Below are 26,241 nucleotides of genomic sequence, written 5' to 3'. Positions count from 1 at the left end.
CATTGGCTATATTTAAGAGGGAGTTAGATGTGGCCCTGTTTGTTAAAGGGATCAGGAGGTTATGGAGAGAAGGCAGGTACAGGTTACTGAGCTGGATGATCAGCCATGATCATATTGAATGGCGGGGCAGGCTTGAAGGGCCAAATGGCCTACTCCTGCACCTATTTTCTATGTTTCTATGTTTCTATAAAGGGACAAACACATTCTGTTCCCAAGGATAACATTTCTGCCACAAGCATCCATCTTACTGCTTTCCACTGAAAATAAGCATTCATTTTATATTAGCTAAAACAACAAAAGAAACCATCTCAACTACAACAAAATATCAATATCTCTAATTAACTATATCAACTAATAGCATAGATTCTCATCTTCACTGCCTGCTGTACCTGCATGCTTCCTTTCAGTGACTGATGCACTAGGACACCCAGATCTCGTTGTACGTCCCCTTTTCCTAACTTGACACCATTCAGATAATACTCTGCCTTCCTATTCTTACCACCAAAGTGGACTCCATCTACACCTCACGCTGAAGAAGGGTCTCGACCCGAAACGTCACCCATTCCTTCTCTCCGGAGATGCTGCCTGACCTGCTGAGTTACTCCAGCATTTTGTGAAATAAATACCTGCGATTTGTACCAGCATCTGCATTTATTTTCTTACACCTCACGCTGCCTCGGCAAGGCCAGCAGCACAATCAAGGACCAGTCTCACCCCGGCCACTCCCTCTTCTCCCCTCTCCCATCAGGCAAGAGGTACAGAAGTGTGAAAACGCACACCTCCAGATTCAGGAACAGTTTCTTCCCGGCTGTTAAGAGACTATTGAATTATCCTACCACAACCAGAGAGCAGTGCTGAACTACTATCTACCTCTTTGGTGACCCTCGGACTATCCTTGATCGGACTCTGCTGGCTTTACCTTGCACTATTCATTAGTTCCTCATCGTGTATCTATACACTGTAAATGGCTCGATTGTAAATAGGTATAGTCTTGCCGCTGACTGGTTAGCACGCAACAAAACTTTTCACTGTACCTTGGTACACGTGACAATAAACTAAACTGAAACTGAACACGTTTGTAATAATTCTGAAGGGTCTCAACCCAAAACGTCACCCATTCCTTCTCTCCAGTGATGCTGCCTGTCCTGCTGAGTTACTCCAGCATTTTGTGTCTACCTTCAATTTGAACCAGTATCTGCAGTTCTTTCCTACAAACTTTTGATAATCACTACCTATGATACCACTCACTTTAGCGAGAGACCGCCAATGTTGTGGTGATAGTTGGAAATATAAAATGTCCAGAAAAGGCTGGTACGTAAGGTGGTGCAGCGGTAGAGTTGCTGCCTCACAGTGCCAGAGTTCGAACCCGACTACGGGTGCTGTCTGTATGGAGTCTGTATGTTCTTCCTGTGCTCCGGTTTCCTCCCACACTCCAAAGATGTACAGGTTTGAAGGTCAATTGTCTTCGGTACAATTATAAATTGCCCCTAGTGTATAGGGTAGTGTTAGTGTACGGGGATCGCTGGTCGCTGCAGACTCGGTGGGCCGAACGGCCTGTTTCTGCGCTGTACTTTTAAACTAAACTAAGAAGATAGGCCGGGAGGGTTCGAGGAGAAGGTTCTGTCCCATACATTGCTTGTCCATTCCCTCCACAGATGCTGCCTGACCTTCTGAAGTTTGTTCAAATTTTTAGCATCTGCAGTGTCTTGTGCTTGCAGGAGAACTGGAACCTACATGCACCTGGAGTACTGTGTGCAGTTTTGGTCTCCAAATTTAAGGAAGGACATTCTTGCTATTGAGGGCGTGCAGCGTAGGTTTACTAGGTTAATTCCCGGAATGGTGGGACTGTCGTATGTTGAAAGACTGGAGCGACTAGGCTTGTATACACTGGAATTTAGAAGGATGAGAGGAGATCTTATCGAAACATATAAGATTATTAAGGGGTTGGACACGTTAGAGGCAGGAAACATGTTCCCAATGTTGGGGGAGTCCAGAACAAGGGGCCACAGTTTAAGAATAAGGGGCAAGCCATTTAGAACGGAGATGAGAAAATACTTTTTCACCCAGAGAGTTGTGAATTTGTGGAATTCTCTGCCACAGAGGGCAGTGGAGGCCAATTCACTGAATGCATTCAAGAGAGAGCTGCATAGAGCTCTTAAGGATAGCAGAGTCCGGGGGTTATGGGGAGAAGGCAGGAACGGGGTACTGATTGAGAATGATCAGCCGAATGGCCTTCTCCTGCACCTAATGTCTATTGTCTATTGTCTACATGGCCCAGTCACAGAAGCATAGAAAATAGGTGCAGCAGTAGGCCATTCGGCCCATCGATCCAGCCATTCAATGTGATCAAGGCTGATCATCCAGAACATTAACCCGTTCCTGCCTTCTCCCCATATCCCTTGATTCCGTTAGCTCTAAAAGCTATATCTAGCTCTCTCTTGAAAACATCCAGTAAATTGGCCTTCACTGCCTTCTGAGGCAGAGAATTCCACAGATTCACAACTCTGGGTGAAAAAGATTTTCCTCATCTCAGTCCTAAATGGCCGACCCCTTATTCTTAAACTGTGACCCCTGGTTCTGGAATCCCCCAACATCGGGAACATTTTACCTGCATCAAGCCTGTCCAATCCCTTAATGATTGTATATGTTTCTATAAGATCCCCTCTCATCCGTCTAAATTACAGTGTATACAAGCCCAGTCGCTCCAGTCTTTCAACATATGACAGTCCCGCCATTCCGGGAATTAACCTAAATAGTAAACCTACGCTGCACGCCCTCAATTGCAAGAATATCCTTCCTCAAATTTGGAGACCAAAACTGCACACAGTACACCAGGTGCGGTCTCACTAGGGCCCTGTACAACTGCAGATGGACTTCTTTGCTCCTAAACTCAAATCCTCTTGTTGTGAGTCTACACACCCGGATCAGTAGTAGACCAGGAGCAGGTTAGTGCCAGGTATCAATATGGACCAAATCCAGTGCCAGACCCAGACCAGTGCCAGTCACAGTCCTGACCCAGACCAGTGCCAGACCAGTGCCAGAGCAGACCCAGACCAGTGCCAGACCAGACCAGTGCCAGTCACAGTCCCGACCCAGACCAGTGCCAGACCAGACCAGTGCCAGAGCAGACCCAGACCAGTGCCAGACCAGACCAGTGCCAGAGCAGACCCAGACCAGCGCCAGACCCAGACCAGACCCAGTGCCAGAGCAGACCCAGACCAGTGCCAGACCAGACCAGTGCCAGAGCAGACCCAGACCAGCGCCAGACCCAGACCAGCGCCAGTCACAGTCCCGACCCAGACCAGTGCCAGACCAGACCAGCGCCAGACCCAGACCAGCGCCAGACCCAGACCAGTGCCAGAGCAGACCCAGACCAGTGCCAGTCACAGTCCCGACCCAGACCAGTGCCAGACCAGACCAGCGCCAGACCCAGACCAGCGCCAGACCCAGACCAGTGCCAGAGCAGACCCAGACCAGTGCCAGTCACAGTCCCGACCCAGACCAGTGCCAGACCCAGACCAGTGCCAGACCCAGACCAGCGCCAGACCCAGACCAGTGCCAGAGCAGACCCAGACCAGTGCCAGTCACAGTCCCGACCCAGACCAGTGCCAGACCCAGACCAGTGCCAGACCCAGACCAGCGCCAGACCCAGACCAGTGCCAGAGCAGACCCAGACCAGTGCCAGTCACAGTCCCGACCCAGACCAGTGCCAGACCAGCGCCAGACCCAGACCAGTGCCAGAGCAGACCCAGACCAGTGCCAGACCCAGACCAGTGCCAGACCCAGACCAGTGCCAGAGCAGACCCAGACCAGTGCCAGAGCAGACCCAGACCAGTGCCAGAGCAGACCCAGACCAGTGCCAGACCCAGACCCAGACCAGTGCCAGACCCAGACCAGTGCCAGACCCAGACCAGTGCCAGACCCAGACCAGTGCCAGACCCAGACCCAGTCCAGACCCAGACCAGTGCCAGTCACAGTCCAGACCCAGACCCAGTGCCAGACCCAGTGCCAGACCCAGACCAGTGCCAGTCACAGTCCAGACCCAGACCAGTGCCAGACCCAGACCCAGTCCAGACCCACACCAGTGCCAGTCACAGTCCAGACCCAGACCCAGTGCCAGACCCAGTGCCAGACCCAGACCAGTGCCAGTCACAGTCCAGACCCAGACCCAGTGCCAGACCCAGTGCCAGACCCAGACCAGTGCCAGTCACAGTCCAGACCCAGACCAGTGCCAGACCCAGACCAGTGCCAGACCCAGACCCAGTGCCAGACCCAGACCAGACCCAGACCAGTGCCAGTCCAGACCCACAATCTAGGCCCAGACCCCACAGGGAGGGGGGGGCTTCCTCACACCCTCAGCCCAGACCTTGTGCCCCGTAGTCTAGGCCCAGGCGCAGCCTCCAGGTCCCGGGCCCCCCCCCCCCCCCCCGGCCCCGCAGTCTAGGCCTTGTGTCCCAGCCCCACCACCAGGGCCAGGACCACAGACCAGACCCACACTCTAGGCCCAGACCCCACAGGGGGGGGGGGGGCATCCTCACACCCCTGCCCCCCCCCACTAGGCCCCCTCCCCCCACTAGGCCCCCTCCCCCCCCGGGCCCCCCCCCCGGCCCCCCCCGGCCCCGCAGTCTAGGCCTTGTGTCCCAGCCCCACCACCAGGGCCAGGACCACAGACCAGACCCACACTCTAGGCCCAGACCCCACAGGGGGCTTCCTCACACCCTCAGCCCAGACCTTGTGCCCCGTAGTCTAGGCCCAGGCGCAGCCTCCAGGTCCCGGGCCCCCCCGGCCCCCCCCCCCCGGCCCCGCAGTCTAGGCCTTGTGTCCCAGCCCCACCACCAGGGCCAGGACCACAGACCAGACCCACACTCTAGGCCCAGACCCCACAGGGGGGGGGGGGGGCATCCTCACACCCCTGCCCCCCCCCTCCCCCCCCACTAGGCCCCCTCCCCCCCCCCGGGCCCCGGCCTCACCTTCTCACCGCGGCCCCGCGGGTGGGCGGGAGCGCGCACACACACACAGAGGGTGACGGGGGCGCGCGGTCCGGGTGCGCGCTCCCGGGGAGACGGTGGTGGTGGGGGGGGGGGGGGGAGACGATGCGCGCTCCCGGGGACAATACAGGGACGATGCGCGCTCCCGTTCCCCGTCCGAGGGAGCCTTGAGGGAGGGGGGGTGGTCACGGGAGCGCGCAGCCTGGTCACGGAGTGGGGGGGAGGGAGGTGAGGCGCGTGCACGTGCAGCAGGAAGGGTGGGGGGGGGGGTGGCGGGAGCGCGCGCATATGCACTCGGGGGCGCGCCCGGGGAAGTGTGAGGAGGGGGGGTGCATGTGCATCTTGAACCTGCACCCTGAACCTGGAACCTGCACCCTAAACCTGCACCTTGAACCTACACCCTGAACCTGCACCCTGAACCTGCACCCTGAACCTGCACCCTAAACCTGCACCTTGAACCTGGAACCTGCACCCTGAACCTGCACCTTGAACCTGCACCCTAAACCTGCACCCTGAACCTGCACCCTAAACCTGCACCTTGAACCTACACCCTGAACCTGCACCTTGAACCTACACCCTGAACCTGCACCCTGAACCTGGAACCTGCACCCTAAACCTGCACCTTGAACCTACACCCTGAACCTGCACCCTGAACCTGCACCCTGAACCTGCACCTTGAACCTGCACCCTAAACCTGCACCTTGAACCTGGAACCTGCACCCTAAACCTGCACCTTGAACCTGAACCTGCACCCTGAACCTGCACCCTGAACCTGCACCTTGAACCTGCACCCTGAACCTGCACCCTGAACCTGCACCCTGAACCTGCACCTTGAACCTGCACCCTAAACCTGCACCTTGAACCTGGAACCTGCACCCTAAACCTGCACCTTGAACCTGAACCTGCACCCTGAACCTGCACCCTGAACCTGCACCTTGAACCTGCACCCTGAACCTGCACCCTGAACCTGCACCTTGAACCTGCACCCTGAACCTGCACCCTGAACCTGCACCCTGAACCTGCACCTTGAACCTGCACCCTGAACCTGGAACCTGCACCCTAAACCTGCACCTTGAACCTGCACCCTAAACCTGCACCTTGAACCTGGAACCTGCACCCTAAACCTGCACCTTGAACCTGAACCTGCACCCTGAACCTCCACCTTGAACCTGCACCCTGAACCTGCACCTTGAACCTGGAACCTGCACCCTAAACCTGCACCTTGAACCTGAAACCTGCACCCTAAACCTGCACCTTGAACCTGAACCTGCACCCTGAACCTGCACCCTGAACCTGCACCTTGAACCTGCACCCTGAACCTGCACCCTGAACCTGCACCTTGAACCTGCACCCTGAACCTGCACCCTGAACCTGCACCCTAAACCTGCACCTTGAACCTGCACCCTAAACCTGCACCTTGAACCTGGAACCTGCACCCTAAACCTGCACCTTGAACCTGAACCTGCACCCTGAACCTGCACCCTGAACCTCCACCTTGAACCTGCACCCTGAACCTGCACCTTGAACCTGGAACCTGCACCCTAAACCTGCACCTTGAACCTGAACCTGCACCCTGAACCTGCACCCTGAACCTGCACCTTGAACCTGCACCCTGAACCTGCACCTTGAACCTGGAACCTGCACCCTAAACCTGCACCTTGAACCTGAACCTGCACCCTGAACCTGCACCCTGAACCTGCACCTTGAACCTGCACCCTGAACCTGCACCCTGAACCTGCACCTTGAACCTGAACCTGCACCCTGAACCTGCACCCTGAACCTGCACCCTGAACCTGCACCTTGAACCTGAACCTGCACCCTGAACCTGCACCCTGAACCTGCACCTTGAACCTGCACCTTGAACCTGCACCCTGAACCTGCACCCTGAACCTGCACCTTGAACCTGCACCCTGAACCTGCACCCTGAACCTGCACCCTGAACCTGGAACCTGCACCCTGAACCTGCACCTTGAACCTGAACCTGCACCCTGAACCTGCACCCTGAACCTGCACCTTGAACCTGCACCTTGAACCTGCACCCTGAACCTGCACCCTGAACCTGCACCTTGAACCTGCACCCTGAACCTGCACCCTGAACCTGCACCTTGAACCTGCACCCTGAACCTGCACCCTACACCTGCACCCTGAACCTGCACCTTGAACCTGCACCCTGAACCTGCACCCTGAACCTGCACCTTGAACCTGAACCTGCACCCTGAACCTGCACCTTGAACCTGAACCTGCACCCTGAACCTGCACCCTGAACCTGCACCCTGGCCCTGCACCCTGAACCTGCACCCTGAACCCTGAACCTGCACCCTGAACCTGCACCTTGAACCTGCACCCTGAACCTGCACCTTGAACCTGAACCTGCACCCTGAACCTGCACCTTGAACCTGGACCTGCACCCTGAACCTGCACCTTGAACCTGCACCCTGGCCCTGAACCTGCACCCTGAACCTGCACCTTGAACCTGAACCTGCACCCTGAACCTGCATCCTGAACCTGCACCTTGAACCTGAACCTGCACCTTGAACCTGAACCTGCACCCTGAACCTGCACCTTGAACCTGCACCCTGGCCCTGAACCTGCACTCTGAACCTGCACCTTAAACCTGCACCCTGAACCTGCACCCTGAACCCTGCACCCTGAACCTGCACCCTGAACCTGCACCCTGAACCTGCACCCTGAACCCTGCACCCTGAACCTGCACCCTGAACCTGCACCCTGAACCTGCACCCTGAACCTGCACTCTGAACCCTGCACCTTGAACCTGCACCCTGAACCTGCACCCTGAACCTGCACCCTGCACCCTGAACCTGCACCCTGAACCTGAACCTGCACCCTGAACCTGCACCCTGAACCTGCACCCTGAACCTACACCTTGAACCTGCACTCTGAACCTGCACCCTGGCCCTGAACCTGCACCCTGAACCTGCACCCTGAACCTGCACCCTGAACCTGAACTTGCACCCTGAGCCCACACCCTGGCCCTGAACCTGCACCCTGGCCCTGAACCTGCACCAGGTCGAGCATCAGGGAACAGTAGCACTGCACTGGCATGGTCTGGTTTACCTGCACTCACTTATAACTTAAGATAGGTACAAAAAACTGGAGTAACTCAGCGGGTCAGGCAGCATCTGTGGAGAACATGGATAGGTGACGTTTCACAGAGTGCTGGAGTAACTCAGCGGGTCAGGCAGCATCTCTGGAGAACATGGATAGGTGACGTTTCACAGAGTGCTGGAGTAACTCAGCGGGTCAGGCAGCATCTCTGGAGAACATAGATAGGTGACGTTTTGGGTCCAAACCCTTCTTCAGACTGCAGTCTAAAGAAGGGTTCTGACCCGAAACGTCACCTATCCATGTTCTCCACAGATGCTGCCTGACCCGCTGAGTTACTCAAGCACTCTGTGTCCATCTTCGTTACTTTTAGGAGCAGAATTGGGCCATTCGGCCCATCAAGTCTACTCCACCATTCAAACATGGCTGATCTATCTCTCCCTCCTAATCCCATTCTCCTGCCTTCACCCCATAACCCCTGACACCCGTACTAATCAAGAATCTATCTATCTCTGCCTTAAAAATATCCATTGACTTGACCTCCACAGCCGTCTGTGGCAAAGAATTCCACAGATTCACCACCCTCGTTTCACTGTGCGTGACAATACACTAAACTGGACTGACTAAAGAAATTCCTCCTCATCTCCTTCCTAAAGCAACATCCTTTTATTCTGAGGCTGTGCCCTCTGGTCCTAGACTCTCCCACTAGTGGAAACATCCTCTCCACGCCCACTCTATCCAGGCCTTTCACTATTCTGTAAGTTTCACTGAGGTGGCCCCTCATCCTTCTAAACTCCATTGAGTACAGGCCCAGTGCCGACAAACGCTCATCATATGTCAACCCAGATCAGCCATGATTCAATGGTGGAGAGACTCGATTCTGCCGCTATGATTTATGAACCTTCTGCAAATGCTACCTGACTCAGCATTTGCATCATTGTTTCTGTTTTTGCATTTAAACCAAGCTGTTATGGTTTACTTTATAGTTTATTTATTTGTTTTTATGTGTATGTATGCATGTATGTATAGATATGTATGTGTGTATGTGTGTGTATATATGTGTGTGTGTATATATATATTGTGTGTGTGTATATATACTGCATGTGTGTATGTATATATATATGTGTGTAATATGTACATATATGTGTGTGTGGGTATATATTTACGCATGTGTATGTGTGTGTCTATATATGTGTGTATGTGTGTATATAGATGTGTGTGTATATATATATATGTGTATATATACGTGCATATATATATATATATATATATATATATATATATATATATATGAGTACTAGACAAAGTGGGCCCGTTGGGCCCATTCCCCGCTCCCCCATTCTCTCGTGCCCCATCCCCACTCTTACACTCCCCACACTCTCCCCTTTGGCCCGTCCTCTTAGGGTTTCCATTGTATCCGGGAGGGGGTGTGGGAGTGAAGGGGGGAGGGAGGGGGGGAGGGTGATGAGAGATGGGGTGGTATTTGTGGAGGGAGGGAGGGGTGGGGAGAGAGGGGTGGAGGGAGGGATGGGGGAGAGTGGAGGGATATGGACCTCCCCTTTTCCCAGTACCCCTCTTTCCCCCACCACCAATTCCCCTCCGCACTACCCCTGTTGTCCCATTCCCCATTCTCAGCCCCCCCCCCCATTTTCTCTCCCCCAGACACACTCTTAGCATCAGTTAAAGGCCCGGGGGGGGGGGGGGGGGTGCGGGTGATCGGATCAGTGAAAAGTCCGGTGGGGGGGGGCTTCGGGAGATCGCATCATTCAAAGGCCTATATGAGTATATATATATGCTGTATGTGTGTGTATATATACATGTGTGTATATACGTGTGTGTGTATATACGTGTGTGTATATGTGTGTGTGTGTATATATATATTTGTGTGTATATATATATGAGTGTATATATACTGTATGTGTGCGTGTATATACATTAAAGAGCAACAAAAGTTAACTAAAAAGGCAATACGGGGAGAAAAGATGAGGTACGAGGGTAAACTAGCCAATAATATAAAGGAGGATAGCAAAAGTTTTTTTAGGTACGTGAAGAGGAAAAAAATAGTCAAGGCAAATGTGGGTCCCTTGAAGACAGAAGCAGGGGGATTTATTATGGGGAACAAAGAAATGGCAGACGAGTTAAACCGTTACTTTGGATCTGTCTTCACTGAGGAAGATACACACAATCTCCCAAATGTTCTAGGGGCCGGAGAACCTAGGGTGATGGAGGAACTGAAGGAAATCCACATTAGGCAGGAAATGGTTTTGGGTAGACTGATGGGACTGAAGGCTGATAAATCCCCAGGGCCTGATGGTCTGCATCCCAGAGTACTTAAGGAGGTGGCTCTAGAAATAGTGGAAGCATTGGAGATCATTTTTCAATGTTCTATAGATTCAGGATCAGTTCCTGTGGATTGGAGGATAGCAAATGTTATCCCACTTTTTAAGAAAGGAGGGAGAGAGAAAACGGGTAATTATAGACCAGTTAGTCTGACATCAGTGGTGGGGAAGATGCTGGAGTCAATTATAAAAGACGAAATTGCTGAGCATTTGGATAGCAGTAACGGGATCATTCCGAGTCAGCATGGATTTACGAAGGGGAAATCATGCTTGACAAATCTACTGGAATTTTTTGAGGATGTAACTAGGAAAATTGACAAGGGAGAGTCAGTGGATGTGGTGTACCTCGACTTTCAGAAAGCCTTCGACAAGGTCCCACATAGGAGATTAGTGGGCAAAATTAGGGCACATGGTATTGGGGGTAGGGTACTGACATGGATAGAAAATTGGTTGACAGACAGAAAGCAAAGAGTGGGGATAAATGGGTCCCTTTCGGAATGGCAGGCAGTGACCAGTGGGGTACCGCAAGGTTCGGTGCTGGGACCCCAGCTATTTACGATATACATTAATGACTTAGACGAAGGGATTAAAAGTACCATTAGCAAATTTGCAGATGATACTAAGTTGGGGGGTAGTGTGAATTGTGAGGAAGATGCAATAAGGCTGCAGGGTGACTTGGACAGGTTGTGTGAGTGGGCGGATACATGGCAGATGCAGTTTAATGTAGATAAGTGTGAGGTTATTCACTTTGGAAGTAAGAATAGAAAGGCAGATTATTATCTGAATGGTGTCAAGTTAGGAGGAGGGGGAGTTCAACGAGATCTGGGTGTCCTAGTGCATCAGTCAATGAAAGGAAGCATGCAGGTACAGCAGGCAGTGAAGAAAGCCAATGGAATGTTGGCCTTCGTAACAAGAGGAGTTGAGTATAGGAGCAAAGAGGTCCTTCTACAGTTGTACCGGGCCCTGGTGAGACCGCACCTGGAGTACTGTGTGCAGTTTTGGTCTCCAAATTTGAGGAAGGATATTCTTGCTATGGAGGGCGTGCAGCGTAGGTTCACTAGGTTAATTCCCGGAATGGCGGGACTGTCGTATGTTGAAAGGCTGGAGCGATTGGGCTTGTATACACTGGAATTTAGAAGGATGAGGGGGGATCTTATTGAAACATATAAGATAATTAGGGGATTGGACACATTAGAGGCAGATAACATGTTCCCAATGTTGGGGGAGTCCAGAACAAGGGGCCACAGTTTAAGAATAAGGGGTAGGCCATTTAGAACGGAGATGAGGAAGAACTTTTTCAGTCAGAGGGTGGTGAAGGTGTGGAATTCTCTGCCTCAGAAGGCAGTGGAGGCCAGTTCGTTGGATGCTTTCAAGAGAGAGCTGGATAGAGCTCTTAAGGATAGCGGAGTGAGGGGGTATGGGGAGAAGGCAGGAACGGGGTACTGATTGAGAGTGATCAGCCATGATCGCATTGAATGGCGGTGCTGGCTCGAAGGGCTGAATGGCCTACTCCTGCACCTATTGTCTATTGTCTATTGTCTATATGTGTGTATATATACATGTGTGTGTGTATATATATGTGTGTGCATATATATTTGTGTGTGTGTGTATGAGGCCAGTTCATTGGCTATATTTAAGAGGGAATTAGATGTGGCCCTTGTAGCTAAAGGGATCAGGGGGTATGGAGAGAAGGCAGGTACGGGTTACTGAGCTGGATGATCAGCCATGATCATATTGAATGGCGGTGCAGGCTCGAAGGGCCGAATGGCCTACTCCTGCACCTATTTTCTATGTCTATGTTTCTATGTATGTGTGTATATACATGTGTGCGTATATATGTGTGTTTATATATGTGTGTGTGTGTATATATATATAGTTGTGTGTGTGTATATAGTGTGTGTGTGTGTATATATATATGTGTATATGTATATATTTGTGTGTATATATAGTGTGTGTGTGTATATATGTGTGTGTATATATATGTGTGTATTTATATGTGTGTATGTGTATATAGTGTGTGTGTGTATAATGTGTGTCTGTGTATATATATAGTGTGTGTATATATATAGTGTGTGTATATATATATATGTGTGTGTGTGTATATATATTTATGTGTGCCTGTCCCACTGTGTGACTCCAGCATATTGTGTCGGTCTTCAAAATAACCGCGCCAGTTTGTGCATCGTTGCTGCCGACGTGGGCAAGGGGGTGGCGGGGCAGGCAGGGTAGTATGTAGACTGTGGAACAGCATCCCTCTCCCCATCAGAACTGCCCCCTCCATCGACTCCTTTAAGTCCAGGCTCAAAACCTATTTCTACTCCCTAGCGTTTGAGGCTCATTGAGGAGGCGCTGTGAACTGTTTGCGTGCTACTGTATGTTTCATTTATTTTTCCTTAGTACCTAATCAGATGTACAGCACTTTGGTCAACGTGGGTTGTTTTTAAATGTGCTGTACAAATAAAATTGACTTGACTTGAATTGACTAGTACAGGAGTGCAGAGGTAGGTGTAGTGGACAGGTGAGCCCCCCCCCGGGTCAGTGTGGGCAATGCCGTGTAGCGAGACGCCTCTGGTTGCTATGTGGAGACAGCCAATAAGCTGGCCCAGCCGCCTGAGAATGCTTGTCAATCTCACCACAGCCGGCTCGCTGCAAACACAGACAGAGGCGGGGAGCTGTCCGGAGTAGAAGGCGATAATGCTCCACAAAATCCCGGTAAGACAACCACAGGCTGCATCTTTATATCACCTGATGTCTCGGCATCGGCTTTTATGCCACTTCCCTGCAGAAGCAGAACCGATTGCGTGGTTGAACTGAAGCATGATTTTGATTAATGTTCATTGCAATTTCTGTACACGCTAGCTAGGTGGGGAGGGAGATTCTTAATTTTATTTTTCCCCCCACCCCAACAAGTCAAATCATGCAGGATTTTTATTCGGGAGGTGATTTTGTTTTTGTACGCCTTGCAGTCAAGTCTGTCTTTGTTGTCCAGAATGGAGACTGTCGCTCGGTTGAATTTCACAAAGGAGTTGATACCACAGCAAAGAGGCTTAGCTCGGTATTTTCTTTTCCCCTCGTAGCGCTGAAAGCTCTTTAACAAACCCTTATGTAACGTTGGCTGTCGGTAGGTGTTTAAATAGAACGTAGAACAGTACAGGAACAGGCCCTTCGGCCCACAACGTCCGTGCTGTACATGGTGCCAAGCTAAACTAATCTCTTCTGGCCTCCACATGATTCGGAAAGTTCAAAAAGATGGATTTTATTGGAAAAGATGAAAAGGATTTTTACCTTGCACTAAACATTATTCCCTTATCGTGTATCTATCTGTACACTGCGGACGGCTCGATTGTAATCGTGTATTGTCTTTCCACTGACTGGTCAGCACGCAACAAATGCTTTTCACTGTACCTCGGTACACGTGACAATAAACTAATACACTAGGGTGGTGCAGCGGTAGAATCGCTGCCTCACAGCGCCTGAGGCACGGGTTCGATCCCGACTACGGGTGCTGTCTCTACGGTGTTTGCACGTTCTCCCCGTGACCTGCGTGGGTTTTCTCCGGGTGCTCCGGTTTCCTCCCACACTCCAAAGACGCTCAGATTTATTGTTTAATTGGCTTGTTGCAAATATAAAATTGTCCCCAGTGTGTGTAGGATGGGTGTTAATGTGCAGGGATCGCTATCAGTGCGGACTCGGTGAACCCAAGGGCCTGTTTCCGCGCTGTATCTCTAAACTAAACTAATGGCAACATGAAATGAGTTGGCTTAGATAATTTAAGGAGCTGCATTATACGGTATGATGGTCGATAGGCCATGTTTAACATTCAAGGAATGAATATAGGCATTGCAACAGTCTGTACGTTCTGCAACGTGAGACGTCATCTAACCCATGTTCTCCACACATGCATATCCATGGGTCTATCCAAAAGCTTCTTAAACACCTCTGTGGTATCTACCTCCACCATAGGGTTGCCAACTATCTCACTCCCAAATAAGGGACAAGGTGACGTCACCGCCCCGCGCCCCACGTGACCTCACCCAGCCAGCGGCCACGTGCTCCCGCACCACCAATGGCGGCTGCCCGGGCCAGGAGGCGGGTTGCTATGCAACCTCCGTTAGGCGGCGCCCGGGCCTCTGGACCTACAGTGTCCGGGACTACAGTGTCCAGACCTACACTGTCCGGGCCTACACTGTCCGGGCCTACACTGTCCGGGCCTACAATTGCTATTGAGGGCGTGCAGCGTAGGTTTACTAGGTTAATTCCCGAAAATGGCGGGACTGTCATAGGTTGAAAGACTGGAGCGACTAGGCTTGCATACACTGGAATTTAGAAGGATGAGAGGGGATCTTATCGAAACGTATAAGATTATTAAGGGGTTGGACACGTTATAGGCAGGAAACATGTTCCCAATGTTGGGGGAGTCCAGAACAAGGGGCCACAGTTTAAGAATAAGGGGTAGGCCATTTAGAACAGAGATGAGGAAAAACCTTTTTCAGTCAGAGAGTTGTGAATCTGTGGAATTCTCTGCCTCAGAGGGCAGTGGAGGCCAATTCTCTGAATGCATTCAAGAGAGAGCTAGATAAAGCTCTTAAGGATAGCGGAGTCAGGGGGTATGGGGAGAAGCCAGGAACGGGGTACTGATTGAGAATGATCAGCCATGATCACATTGAATGGCGGTGCTGGCTCGAAGGGCCGAATGGCCTACTCCTGCACCTATTGTCTATTGTCTAATGTATTCAGAGAATTGGCCTCCACTGTCCTCTGAGGCAGAGAATTCCACAGATTCTATACTGTCCGGGCCTACACTGTCCGGAACTATACTGTCCGGACCTACACTGTCCGGGCCTACAGGGCCCCCCCCCCCCCCCCTCGCGCCTAATACGGGACAAGGGCGGACAGGACAAACTAATTTAGCCCAATACAGATCATACATACATACTTATCCTGTGTCCTGTACAATAGTCCCAAAGTACGGGATGTCCCGGCCAATACGGGACTGTTGGTAACCCTACTCCACCATTGCCCAAGGCAACGTGTTCCAGGCACCCACAAGTAAAAGACTTGGCCCACACATCTCCTTTAAACCTTTCCCCTGTGGAATTCTCTGCCTCAGAAGGCAGTGGAGGCCAGTTCGTTGGATGCTTTCAAGAGAGAGCTGGATAGAGCTCTTAAGGATAGCGGAGTGAGGGGGTATGGGGAGAAGGCAGGAACGGGGTACTGATTGAGAATGATCAGCCATGATCGCATTGAATGGCGGTGCTGGCTCAAAGGGCTGAATGGCCTCCTCCTGCACCTATTGTCTATTGTCTACGCCCTCTAATTTTTTACATTTCCACCCTGTGAAATCAGTTCTGACTGTCTGCACTATCTATGCCTCTTATAATTTTGCATACCTGTCAAATCTCCCCTCAACCTCATTGCAGACAGTTTTTGCAATGCTGCAATTTATAATAATAATAATATATTATTATATATTATAGGTTCATAGGTTTTAGGGGGGAAAAAAGTATTAGGAATCTGAGGGGTAACTTTTTCACACAAAGGGTGGTGAGTGTATGGAACGAGCTGCCAGAAGCTGAAGAGGGGTCTCGACCCGAAACGTCACCCATTCCTTCTCTCCAGAGATGCTGCCTGACCCGCTGAGTTACGCCAGCATTTTGTGTCTACCTTCGAGCTTCCAGAAGAAGTAGTTAAGGCAAGAACTATCGCAGCCTTTAAGAATTATTATTGCATTGTTATATTCCTATACTATTAATTCTAATTAAGGCAAAGAACTGCTGATACTGGTTAATACACAAAAGGACATAAAGTGCTGGAGTAACTCAGCGGGTCAGGCAGCATCTCTGGAGAACGTGGATAGGTGACGTTTCACAGAGTGCTGGAGTAACTCAGCGGGTCAGGCAGCGTCTCTGGAGAACATGGATAGGTGACGTTTCACAGAGTGCTGGAGTAATTCAGCGGGTCAGGCAGCGTCTCTGGAGAACATGGATAGGTGACGTTTTAGGTTGGACTTTAAGGACTTTATCTTGCATTAAACATTATTCCCTTTATACTGTATCTGTACACTGGACGGCTGGAGTGTAATCATGTATTGTCTTTCCGCGGACCGGATAGCACGCAATAAAAAAGTTATTCACTGTACCCCGGTACACGTGACAATGATAACGATTAAGATCCTTCTTCAGATCCTTCAAACTTTATTCCTCTCACCTTAGGTGACGTTTCAGGTCGAGACCCTTCTTCAAACTTTATTTATATTTATTTATTACTTGAGTTTAGTTTAGAGATACATGTGCGGAAACAGGCCCTTTGGCCCGTCGAGTCCACGCACATTAACATTATGCTACACACACTAGGGACAATTCACAACTTTACCGACGCCAATTAACCAACAAACCTGTACGTCTTTGGAGTGTGGTGGGAGAAAACCGGAGAAAACCCACGCGGTCATGGGGAGAACGTGCAGACAGCACCCGTAGTCAGGATGGAACCCGGGTTTCTGGCGCTGTGAGGCAGCAACTCTACCGCTGTGCCACCGAGTCTTTTGCTATTGTGGGAGTGCAGCGTACGTTCACGAGGTTAATTCCCGGAATGGCGGGACTGTCATATGTTGAAAGACTGGAGCGACTAGGCTTGTATACACTGGAATTTAGAAGGAGGAGAGGAGATGAGATCTTATCGAAACGTATAAGATTATTAAGGGGTTGGACACGTTAGAGGCAGGAAGCATGTTCCCAATGTTGGGGGAGTCCAAAACAAGGGGCCACAGTTTAAGAATAAGGGGTAGGCCATTTAGAACGGAGATGAGGAAAAACTTTTTCAGTCAGAGAGTTGTGAATCTGTGGAATTCTCTGCCTCAGAAGGCAGTGGAGGCCAATTCTCTGAATGCATTCAAGAGAGAGCTAGATAGAGCACTTAAGGATAGCGGAGTCAAGGGGTATGGGGAGAAGGCAGGAACGGGGTACTGATTGAGAATGATCAGCCATGATCACATTGAATGGCGGTGCTGGCTCGAATGGCCGAATGGCCTCCTCCCGCACCTATTGTCTATTGTCTATTGTCTATTAATATAGAAGTAGTATACGTGTGATCGTAGGTCAGCATGGACTCAGTGGGGCGAAGGGCCTTTTCCCGCTCTATTGTCTATTGAGAAAGATTCAATAGGAACCTGAGTTGCAGAGTGATACAGTGTGGAAACAGGCCCTTCGGCCCAACTTGCCCACACCGGCCAACAATGTCTCAGCTACCCTAGTCCCACCTGCCCGCGTTTGGTCCATAACCTTCCAAACCTGTCCTATCCACGTACCCGTCTAACCGTTTATTAAACGTTGGGATAGTCCCAGCCTCAACTACCTCCTCTGGCAGCTCGTTCCATACGCCCACCACACCCTGTGACAAAAAACTATCTTAAGGATAGCGGAGTCAGGGGGTATGGGGAGAAGGCAGGAACGGGGTACTGATTGAGAATGATCAGCCTTGATCACATTGAATGGTGGTGCTGGCTCGAAGGGCCGAATGGCCTCCTCCTGCACCTATTGTCTATTGTCTATTGAAAACCAGTATAGGACAAAAAAAAAACTGCAGATGCTGGTTCAAATCGAAGGTAGACACAAAATACTGGAGTAACTCAGCAGGTCAGGCAGCGCGTCTCTGATGAGAAGGAATGGGTGACGTTTCGGGTCGAGACCCTTCTTCAGACTGAGGTGACTGAAGTGAAACCAGTGCACCTCCCTCCCCTGCCCCCCCTCCCCCCCCCCGATCAATCGCACTCAGTGTCTTGAGTGAATGAGGCTTTCATGATTCTCCTGGAATGAATATAAAAGAGAGGGGGAGAAGCTCATTGAAAACTCAGAAAACAGAACCGAGCAAGTTTTGGTGCTTTGTCCTGCTGAATAGAGCTGGATCTATGAAGTCCTTTCAGGGTTTACAAGTGGTGTGAGTAACCCAGTTTCCTGAGAGAGAGAGAGAGAGAGAGGGAGAGAGAGAGAGAGAGAGAGAGAGAGAGAGAGAGAGAGAGAGAGAGGACATCTGATCATCCGTCTGACTGACTTCTCTTCCTCCCGGCCATTGTTGTCTTCGGTAATCCTGTACCTCATCGAGATTCCAGTTACGGCATATGAGACCCTCCTAGCCTTGCAAATAGCGTAACATGGTATGTGCTAGTGTGATGGAGAAGTGTGGAAATGACTTGCACATCACCAATCAGGCGCGCAAAAAAAGCTTTTAGTTCAGTTTAGTTTCGAGATGCAGGGGGTAAACATGATGGAGACCCTCCACTAAGTCAAGATGCAAAAGATGAGGGGGGATCTTATTGAAACATATATAAGATTATTAAGGGGTTGGACACGTTAGAGGCAGGAAACATGTTCCCAATGTTGGGGGAGTCCAGAACCAGGGGCCACAGTTTAAGAATAAGGGGTAGGCCATTTAGAACTGAGACGAGGAAAAACGTTTTCAGTCAGAAAGTTGTGAATCTGTGGAATTCTCTGCCTCAGAAGGCAGTGGAGACCAATTCTCTGAATGCATTCAAGAGAGAGCTGGATAGAGCTCTTAAAGATAGCGGAGTCAGGGGGTATGGGGAGAAGGCAGGAACGGGGTACTGATTGAGAATGATCAGCCATGATCACATTGAATGGCGGTGCTGGCTCGAAGGGCCGAATGGCCTCCTCCTGCACCTGTTGTCTACTGTCTATTGTCTCTCACGGTTTCATACGTTCATAAGTGATAGTAGCAGGATTAGGCCATTCGGCCCATCAAGTCTACTCCGCCATTCGAACCAGGCGGCACAGTGGCGCAGCGGTAGAGTTGCTGCCTTGCAGCGAATGCAGCGCCGGAGACCCGGGTTCAATCCTGACTACAGGTGTTATAGACAATAGACAATAGGTGCAGGAGGAGGCCATTCGGCCCTTTGAGCCAGCACCACCATTCAATGTGATCATGGCTGATCATTCTCAATCAGTACCCCGTTCCTGCCTTCTCCCCATACCCTCTGACTCCGCTATCATTTAAGAGCTCTAACTCACTATCTATCTGTACGGAGTTTGTACGTTCTCCCCGTGACCTACGTGGGTTTTCTCCGAGATCTTCGGTTTCCTTCCACACTCCAAAGACGTGCAGGTTTGCAGGTTAATTGGCTGGGCAAATGTAAAAATCAAGGCTGATCATCCAGAATCAGTACCCCGTTCCTGCTTTCTCCCCATACCCCCTGACTCCGCTATCATTAAGAGCTCTCTCTAGTTCTCTCTTGAAAACATCCAGTGAATCGGCCTCCACTGCCTTCTGTGGCAGAGAATTCCACAGATTCACAACTCTCTCTGGGTGAAAAGGTTTTTCCTCATCTCAGTCCTAAATGGTCTACCCCTTATTCTCAAACTGTGGCCCCTTGGTTCTGGACTCCCCCCAACATCGGGAACAATTTCCCTGCATCTAACCTGTCCAATCCTTTAAGAATTTTACATGTTTGTCCACAGTGATACAGCGTGGAAAAAAAGACCATTTGGCTCATCGACCACCGAGACCATCGGTACACACTCCTACATTAGCCCCCTTTCACATCCCGCACACCGGGGACAATTTACAGAAGCCGACAAACCTCCAAACCCGCTCCGGAGTGCGGGAGGAAACCGGAGCACCCGGGGAAAACCCACGAGGTCACAGGAAGCACGTGCAAACTCCGCGCAGGCAGCACCCGAGGTCAGGATTGAGCCCGTGTCTCTGGCGCCGTGAGGCAGTGGCTCTACCCGCTGCTCCACTGTGTCGAACATGATGCCAAGACCCAATGTTGGGGGAGTCCAGCCAACATGATGGCAAGACCCAATGTTGGAGGAGTCCAGCCAATATGATGCCTTGACCCAATGTTGGGAGAGTCCAGCCAACATGATGGCAAGACCCAATGTTGGAGGAGTCCAGCCAACATGATACCTAGACCCAATGTTGGAGGAGTCTAGCCAACATGATGTCAAGACCCAATGTAGGGGGAGTCCAGCCAACATGATGGCAAGACCCAATGTTGGAGGAGTCCACCCAACATGATGCCTAGACCCAATGTTGGAGGAGTCCAGCCAACATGATGTCAAGACCCAATGTAGGGGGAGTCCACCCAACATGATGCCAAGAACATGTTCCCAATGTTGGGGGAGTCCACCCAACATGATGGCAAGACCCAATGTTGGAGGAGTCCACCCAACATGATGCCTAGACCCAATGTTGGGGGAGTCCACCCAACATGATGCCTAGACCCAATGTTGGGGGAGTCCACCCAACATGATGCCTAGACCCAATGTTGGGGGAGTCCACCGAACATGATGGCAAGACCCAATGTTGGGGGAGTCCACCCAACATGATGCCAATACCCAATGTTGGAGGAGTCCACCCAACATGATGCCTAGACCCAATGTTGGGGGAGTCCACCCAATATGATGCCTAGACCCAATGTTGGGGGAGTCCACCCAACATGATGCCTAGACCCAATGTTGGGGGAGTCCACCCAACATGATGCCAATACCCAATGTTGGGGGAGTCCACCCAACATGATGCCTAGACCCAATGTTGGAGGAGTCCACCCAACATGATGCCTAGACCCAATGTTGGGGGCGTCCACCCAACATGATGCCAATACCCAATGTTGGGGGAGTCCACCCAACATGATGCCAATACCCAATGTTGGGGGAGTCCACCCAACATGATGCCTAGACCCAATGTTGGGGGAGTCCACCCAACATGATGCCTAGACCCAATGTTGGGGGCGTCCACCCAACATGATGCCAATACCCAATGTTGGGGGAGTCCACCCAACATGATGCCAATACCCAATGTTGGGGGAGTCCACCCAACATGATGCCTAGACCCAATGTTGGGGGAGTCCACCCAACATGATGCCTAGACCCAATGTTGGGGGAGTCCACCCAACATGATGCCAATACCCAATGTTGGAGGAGTCCACCCAACATGATGCCTAGACCCAATGTTGGGGGAGTCCACCCAACATGATGCTAATACCCAATGTTGGGGGAGTCCACCCAACATGATGCTAATACCCAATGTTGGGGGAGTCCACCCAACATGATGCCTAGACCCAATGTTGGGGGAGTCCACCCAACATGATGCTAATACCCAATGTTGGGGGAGTCCACCCAACATGATGCCTAGACCCAATGTTGGGGGAGTCCACCCAACATGATGCCAAGAACATGTTCCCAATGTTGGGGGAGTCCAGAACCAGCGGCCACACAGTTTAAGAATAAGGGGTCGGCCATTTAGAACGGAGATGAGGAAAAACTTTTCACTCAGAGAATTGTAAATCTGTGGAATTCTCTGCCTCAGAAAGCAGTGGAGGCCAATTCTCTGGATGCTTTCAAGAGAGAGCTAGATAGAGCTCTTAAGGATAGCGGAGTCAGGGGGTATGGGGAGAAGGCAGGAACGGGGTACTGATTGTGAATGATCAGCCATGATCACGGTGAATGGCGGGGCTGGCTCGAAGGGCCGAATGGCCTCCTCCTGCACCTATTGTCTATTGTCTATAACCGCATTCTCTTCCCTTCTCCCCATAACCCCTGACACCCGCACTAATCAAGAATCTATCAATCTCCGCCTTAAAAATATCCACTGACTTGTGGCCTCCACAGCCTTCTGTGGCAGCAACTCTACCGTAAGCAAATTTAAAGCTAAAGCAAAATAATACAGGATTTGGAAATCCTTTTCTCGACTAGTTCACCATCACTCGGAAGAAGAGGGGCGTCACGTTGGCGCGGCGGTAGAGTCGCTGCCTCACGGCGACGGAGACCCGGGTTCCATCCTGACCACGGGCGCTGCCTGTGCGGAGTTTGTACGTTCTCCCCCGTGACCTGCACGGGTTTTCTCCGGGTATCTCCGGTTTCCTCCCGCGCTCCAAAGACGCGCAGGTGATAAATCAAGTTCTTTACCTTCAGTCTGAATAGTCACATGTAATACTGGATGAGCACATCAGGTTTATTCCACCGTGGGGTTCTTCCCGTGACGATCTCCAGACACAATACTCGTGTCTGGAAAGATCTCAACTCAGGGGACGGGAGGGACAACTTTTCCACCATTGTTTACTTTTGTATGCAGAAGGGAAAAAGGGGCGTAACAGATTAAAATTAAGGACCAATTACAAATCTAATACAATTCCCATGGTTACAGAGGAAACAAAATCATTAATACAGGTCACATGCTCAGAAACCAAACCATTTAGTTGAGTATAGGAGCAAAGAGGTCCTTCTGCAGTTGTACAGGGCCCTAGTGAGACCGCACCTGGAGTACTGTGTGCAGTTTTGGTCTCAATTTGAGGAAGGATATTCTTGCTATTGAAGGAATGCAGCGTAGATTCACGAGGTTAATTCCCGGAATGGCGGGACTGTCATATGTTGAAAGACTGGAGCGACTAGGCTTGTATACACTGGAATTTAGAAGGATGAGAGGAGATCTTATCGAAACATATAAGATTATTAAGGGGTTGGACACGTTAGAGGCAGGAAACATGTTCCCAATGTTGGGGGAGTCCAGAACCAGGGGCCACAGTTTAAGAATAAGGGGTAGGCCATTTAGAACGGAGATGAGGAAAAACTTTTTTAGTCAGAGAGTTGTGAATCTGTGGAATTCTCTGCCTCAGAAGGCAGTGGAGGCCAATTCTCTGAATGCATTCAAGAGAGAGCTAGATAGAGCTCTTAAGGATAGCGGAGTCAGGGGGTATGGGGAGAAGGCAGGAACGGGGTACTGATTGAGAATGATCAGCCATGATCACATTGAATGGCGGTGCTGGCTCGAAGGGCCGAATGGCCTCCTCCTGCACCTATTGTCTATTGTCTATTGTCTATTGTCTATTAATATAAGTCACATGCTTTTGGGGAAACGCGTCAATTTACCTAGAGTGGATTCAAAACTTTTCCTACTTTCACACGCACCCTTATAAGGAGTTGTTACTAAGAAAGAAACTTTCTTTATCTCGCAGGTGCACAACCTTGGTTACTGTTTTAATACAAAGCACTCTCACAGTCAGACAGAGGAGTGGGGGAGTAATTTAAGAACAAGAGCCCCTACTCTTCAGCATACTCTTTATCATTCATAAAGGGACAAACACATTCTGTTCCCAAGGATAACATTTCTGCCACAAGCATCCATCTTACTGCTTTCCACTGAAAATAAGCATTCATTTTAGATTTAGAGATACAGCGTGGAAACAGGCCCTTCGGCCCACCGGGTCCGCGCCGCCCAGCGATCCCGCACACTAACACTATCCTACACACTAGGGACATTTTTTACATTTACCCAGTCAATTAACCTACAAACCTGTACGTCTTTGGAGTGTGGGAGGAAACCGAAGATCTCGGAGAAAACCCACGCAGGTCACGGGGAAAACGTATAAACTCCGTACAGACGGCGCCCGTAGTCGGGATGGAACCCGGGTCTCCGGCGCTGCATTCGCTGTCAGGCAGCAACTCTACCGCTGCGCCACCGTGCCGGTATTATTAGCTAAAACAACAAAAGAAACCATCTCAACTACAACAAAATATCAATATCTCTAATTAACTATATCAACTAATAGCATAGATTCTCACAGGTTTGTAGGTTAATTGGCCTGGTAGACATGATAAAACTAGTGTCCCTAGATGGTGTGTCGGATTAGTGTTAGTGTGCGGGGATCGCTGGGCGGCGCGGACTCGATGGGCCGAAGGGCCTGTTTCCGCGCTGTATCTCTAAAGTCTAAAGTAAAGTGTGGGAGAGAGGTGTGTGTGTGTGCACTGTAGTGAGAGGGGGGTGGAGCGCAGAAACGGGAGTGGGAAACTCGATAACCTGTGGCCTATAAAAAATACATAATTGACGATCATTTTACTTCATAGGGGAAAACAGTGACTTCACTATTGGGCTATTTACTACAACACAAGACAAGCGTTTGACGGCACTGGGCATACACTGGCTCTCAGTACGGTACAGAATCAACTTCAAGCTCCCCCTATTCGCATACAAACCCTTAAACGAGCTTGCCCCTCCTATATCAAAAATCTTCTAACCCACCACTCTATCTCCAGGTCCCTCAGGTCGGCCCACTTGGGGCTACTCACTATCCCGCGGTCTAGGCTTAAGCTCAGGGGTGACCGCGCTTTTGCGGTTGCAGCTCCTAGACTGTGGAACAGCATCCCTCTCCCCATCAGAACTGCCCCCTCCATCGACTACTTTAAGTCCAGGCTCAAAACCTATCTCTACTCCCTAGCGTTTGAGGCCCTCTGAGGGGGTGCTGTGAACTGTTTATGTATGTGCTGTTATGTTTGTGTGCCATTGTATGTTCGTTTTTTAGTACCTGAACTGATGTACAGCACTTTGGTCAACGTGGGTTGTTTTTAAATGTGCTATACAAATAAAATTGACTTGACTTGTACTCGCTGGAGTTTATAAGGAGGTTTAATTGAGACTTACCGTATGGTGAAAGGCTTGGACAGAGTGGATGTGGAGAGGATGTTCCTGCCTATAGACAATAGATGCAGGAGTAGGCCATTCGGCCTTCGAGCCAGCTCCGCCATTTTACTGTGATCATGTCTGATCATCCACAATCAGTACCCCATTCCTGCCTTCTCCCCGTACCCCCTGACTCCGCTATCCTTAAGAGCTCTATCTAACTCTCTCTTGAATGCATTCAGAGAATTGGCCTCCACTACCTTCTGAGGCAGAGAATTCCACAGATTCACAACTCTCTGACTGAAAAAGTTTTTCCTCATCTCCGTTCTAAATGGCCTACCCCTTATTCTTAAACTGTGGCCCCTGGTTCTGGACTCCCCCAACATTGGGAACATGTTTCCTGCCTCTAACGTGTCCAATCCTTTAATAATCTTATATGATTCAATAAGATCCACTGGTGGGAGAGTCTAGGACCAGAGGGCACAGCCTCAGAATAAAAGGATGTTCTTTTAGGAAGGAGATTTGAGGAGGAATTTCTTCAGTCAGAGGGTGGTGAATCTGTGGAATTCATTGCCACAGACGGCTGTGGAGGCCAAGTCAGTGGAAATTTTTAAGGCGGAGTTTGACAGATTCTTGATTATAGACAATAGACAATAGGTGCAGGAGGAGGCCATTCGGCCCTTCGAGCCAGCACCGCCATTCAATGTGACCATGGCTGACCATTCTCAATCAGTACCCCGTTCCTGCCTTCTCCCCATACCCCCTGACTCTGCTATCCTTAAGAGCTCTATCTAGCTCTCTCTCTTGATTAGTGCGGGTGTCAGGGGTTACGGGGAGAAGGCAGGAGAATGGGGTTCGGAAGGAGAGATAGATCAGCCACGATTGAATGGCGGAGTAGGCCCGATGGGCCGAATGGCCTGATTCTGCTCCTATCATGAATGGCCTTATGAGATCCCGTAGGCCTGAGAAGACGGAGGTTGTTGTTGAAGATGATGTTGATCGAGGAGACCAAACAGGTTAATAGATGCTGTATCAAGTGGCAGCAATTTCCTCCTGAGCCTGATGAATAAAACACGTCTCGTGATATGATAGCAGCCAAAATAAAGCATGTCACGAGATTTGTTTTATTAATCAGGCTTAGGAGGAAATTGCTGCCACACGATACAGCATCTATCCAGGCTGGGTTTGTACAGATGAGGCCATCGAACCTACAACGTGACATAATCCTCCTTGCTCTCATGTCCTTCAGAACCCTCTCTCCCTTTTGCAGTTCATCGAAAGGATGGTGAATCTGTCTAGGTCTTGTGTAGCATGTTGGGAAGTCATGGAGTCATACTGGGTGGAAACAGGCCCTTCAATAGACAATAGACAATAGGTGCAGGAGTAGGACGTTCGGCCCTTCGAGCCATCACCGCCATTCAATGTGATCATGGCTGATCATCCAC

At 50.4% G+C, this 26,241-nt stretch overlaps 2 protein-coding genes across 4 annotated transcripts in view; one reads left to right on the top strand and one right to left on the bottom strand.

Moving 5' to 3' along the window:
• Positions 1-5,119, bottom strand: part of tbc1d7 (TBC1 domain family, member 7) — a 34,164-nt gene extending 29,045 nt beyond the window's left edge. For 2 of the 3 annotated variants that reach the window (XM_078414192.1, XM_078414182.1), the window contains exon 1: positions 4,971-5,119. The gene's annotated coding sequence lies outside the window, so the exon portion shown is untranslated. Of the gene's footprint in view, positions 1-1,248; positions 1,488-4,970 lie in introns of all 3 variants that reach the window. The other variant, XM_078414172.1, reaches the window with a different exon arrangement.
• A 7,883-nt stretch (positions 5,120-13,002) lies between these two features.
• The window catches only part of elovl2 (ELOVL fatty acid elongase 2), a 46,309-nt gene continuing 33,070 nt past the window's right edge, over positions 13,003-26,241 (top strand). The window contains exon 1 of the mRNA XM_078414159.1: positions 13,003-13,102. Coding sequence (XP_078270285.1) covers positions 13,085-13,102 — 18 coding nt within the window. The 5' untranslated portion in view covers positions 13,003-13,084. The remainder of the gene's footprint in view (positions 13,103-26,241) is intronic.

This window comes from Rhinoraja longicauda, chromosome 2, assembly GCF_053455715.1.
Source record: "Rhinoraja longicauda isolate Sanriku21f chromosome 2, sRhiLon1.1, whole genome shotgun sequence".
NCBI classification, from domain to species: domain Eukaryota; kingdom Metazoa; phylum Chordata; class Chondrichthyes; order Rajiformes; family Arhynchobatidae; genus Rhinoraja; species Rhinoraja longicauda.
This window is presented reverse-complemented; position numbering and strand designations above follow the sequence as displayed.